This window comes from Orycteropus afer, unplaced genomic scaffold, assembly GCF_000298275.1.
Source record: "Orycteropus afer afer isolate SDZICR_OR568_19922 unplaced genomic scaffold, OryAfe1.0 scaffold01204, whole genome shotgun sequence".
NCBI lineage: Eukaryota > Metazoa > Chordata > Mammalia > Tubulidentata > Orycteropodidae > Orycteropus > Orycteropus afer.
The window spans coordinates 128,311-130,277 of NW_006922791.1; the positions used below are offsets into that span (position 1 = coordinate 128,311).

The window sequence follows — 1,967 nt, forward strand, 5'->3', positions numbered from 1 at the left end:
TAAATATCAACCAAAATGTCAGTGTTGTCATTGGGACTGGATCCATACAAGACTCAGTTGAAGAATGTCAGTGAAGTCACCATGTTTACATTGTTGGGCTTCACAGATAATTTTGAGCTGCAAGTCTTACTCTTTTTACTATTTCTTACCATCTATATTTTCACTCTGGTAGGAAACTTGGGACTGGTTTTATTAGTCATGGTAGATTCCAGACTCCACAACCCCATGTACTATTTTCTGAGTGTATTATCTTTCTTAGATGCCTGCTATTCTTCAGTTGTCACCCCAAAAATGTTGGTAAATTTTCTGGCAGAAAATAAAGCCATTTCATTCCTTGGATGTGCTACACAGATGCTATTCTTTGTCACTTTTGGGACCACAGAATGCTTTCTGTTAGCAGCCATGGCATATGATCGCTATGTAGCAATCTATAACCCACTGCTCTATTCAGTTAACATGTCACCCAGAGTCTATGTGCCACTCATCACTTCATCTTATGTTGCTGGTATTTTGCATGCTACTTTGCACACAACAGCAACTTTTCGCCTCCCCTTCTGTGCAGCCAATGAAATCAGACACTTCTTTTGTGATATCCCTCCACTCCTTGCTATCTCCTGTGCTGACACTCACATCAATCAGCTCCTACTCTTCTACTTTGTAGGTTCTATTGAGATATTCACCATCTTAATTGTCCTGATCTCCTACGGTTTCATTTTGTTGGCTATTCTGAAGATACGTTCTACTGAAGGGAGGCAAAAAGTGTTTTCCACTTGTGCCTCTCACCTTACTGGAGTGTCAATTTACCATGGAACAATCCTGTTCATGTATGTGAGGCCAAGTTCCAGCTACGCTTTGGACCATGACATGATAGTTTCTATGTTTTACACCATTGTGATTCCCATGCTGAATCCCATCATCTACAGCTTGAGGAACAAAGATGTAAAAGAAGCAATGAAAAAATTGGTCCATAAACAAAGTACATTTTTAGCATTGTAAAACTGAAAAACATTTTGAGTGTCAGTCTATATTTCGATGGTTTGAAGCTAATGAAGAGAATGTCTTTGTTTTATTCAAAGTGTTTATATATCCAAGAATGTTTCCAAGTAACATTAACCAACTTTCTAAGGCAGAATTTTACAAGTGATAAATTGAGTCATCCATATGCCTGTAGGAGTGTTTTTAAATTGGAACATATTAGAAGTTCACTGATGAATGTGTGTTTCTGTGATTAGCATTTGTTTAACTTGCTTTTCATTACTATAGTGATGACAACCTGAGAACTCTGTGACTTCACATATTCTAACATTGTTCATCATTATCCTTTAGCAAATATTTGGAAACTAATTTCTCATTCTGAAACCCTTGGTAGGACCTCCCAAATATTATCCTTATGCATTTACACATTCAGATATATCTAGACTTTTGGTTATGCCTTCTGTCTGATAGAATCAACACATGGAAATTTAATTTCATTGTTACAGTTTTTCATTGCCAGGGTCCAGTAACAGAAATTGATTAGACTCATTCTGAAATTAGTGAAAGACTGCCTGGTAATATGTACTGAGAGTATACTGAAGGTCCAATAAAACAGACGTAGAGAATAATATGCAACTGGCAGCTAGCTATATGTGGTTGTTCCTAAATCTTTAAAACTAGCCCACACCTGGGAAATCCTTCCATGGATCTAGTTGAATCCCCAGCTAATCCTTCATTCTCCAATTATGAAGAACAATTCTACATTGGTCATTATGCATAGAACATGAGAACCAATGAGTATGTCCCAGAGGATGAAAAAAGGTTCTACATCAGCTCAATCTCTTCTGCTTATGACAACTCCATATATATATATATATATATAGTTATATTAGTTTGTGTGTCAACTTGGCTAGGACTTGTTGGTTGAGTGGGTGGGAAGCTGGTGGTAGTTATCCCCCATTATGAGACTGTCAATCAGCTCCATGTTGGGA

The 1,967-nt window shown here is 37.4% G+C and overlaps 1 protein-coding gene across 1 annotated transcript; it reads left to right on the plus strand.

The window, feature by feature from the left end:
• Window positions 1-996, plus strand: LOC103213004 (olfactory receptor 5T3-like). Its single transcript, XM_007958911.2, has one exon. It carries the CDS (start codon window positions 16-18, stop codon window positions 994-996), a length of 981 nt encoding a protein of 326 aa, XP_007957102.1. The 5' UTR covers window positions 1-15.
• Window positions 997-1,967: the final 971 nt, after the last annotated feature.

Excerpts from the sequence above, each read along its gene's own strand:
- LOC103213004 (XM_007958911.2), top strand. The coding sequence starts at position 16 with ATGTCAGTGTTGTCATTGGGACTGGATCCATACAAGACTCAGTTGAAG.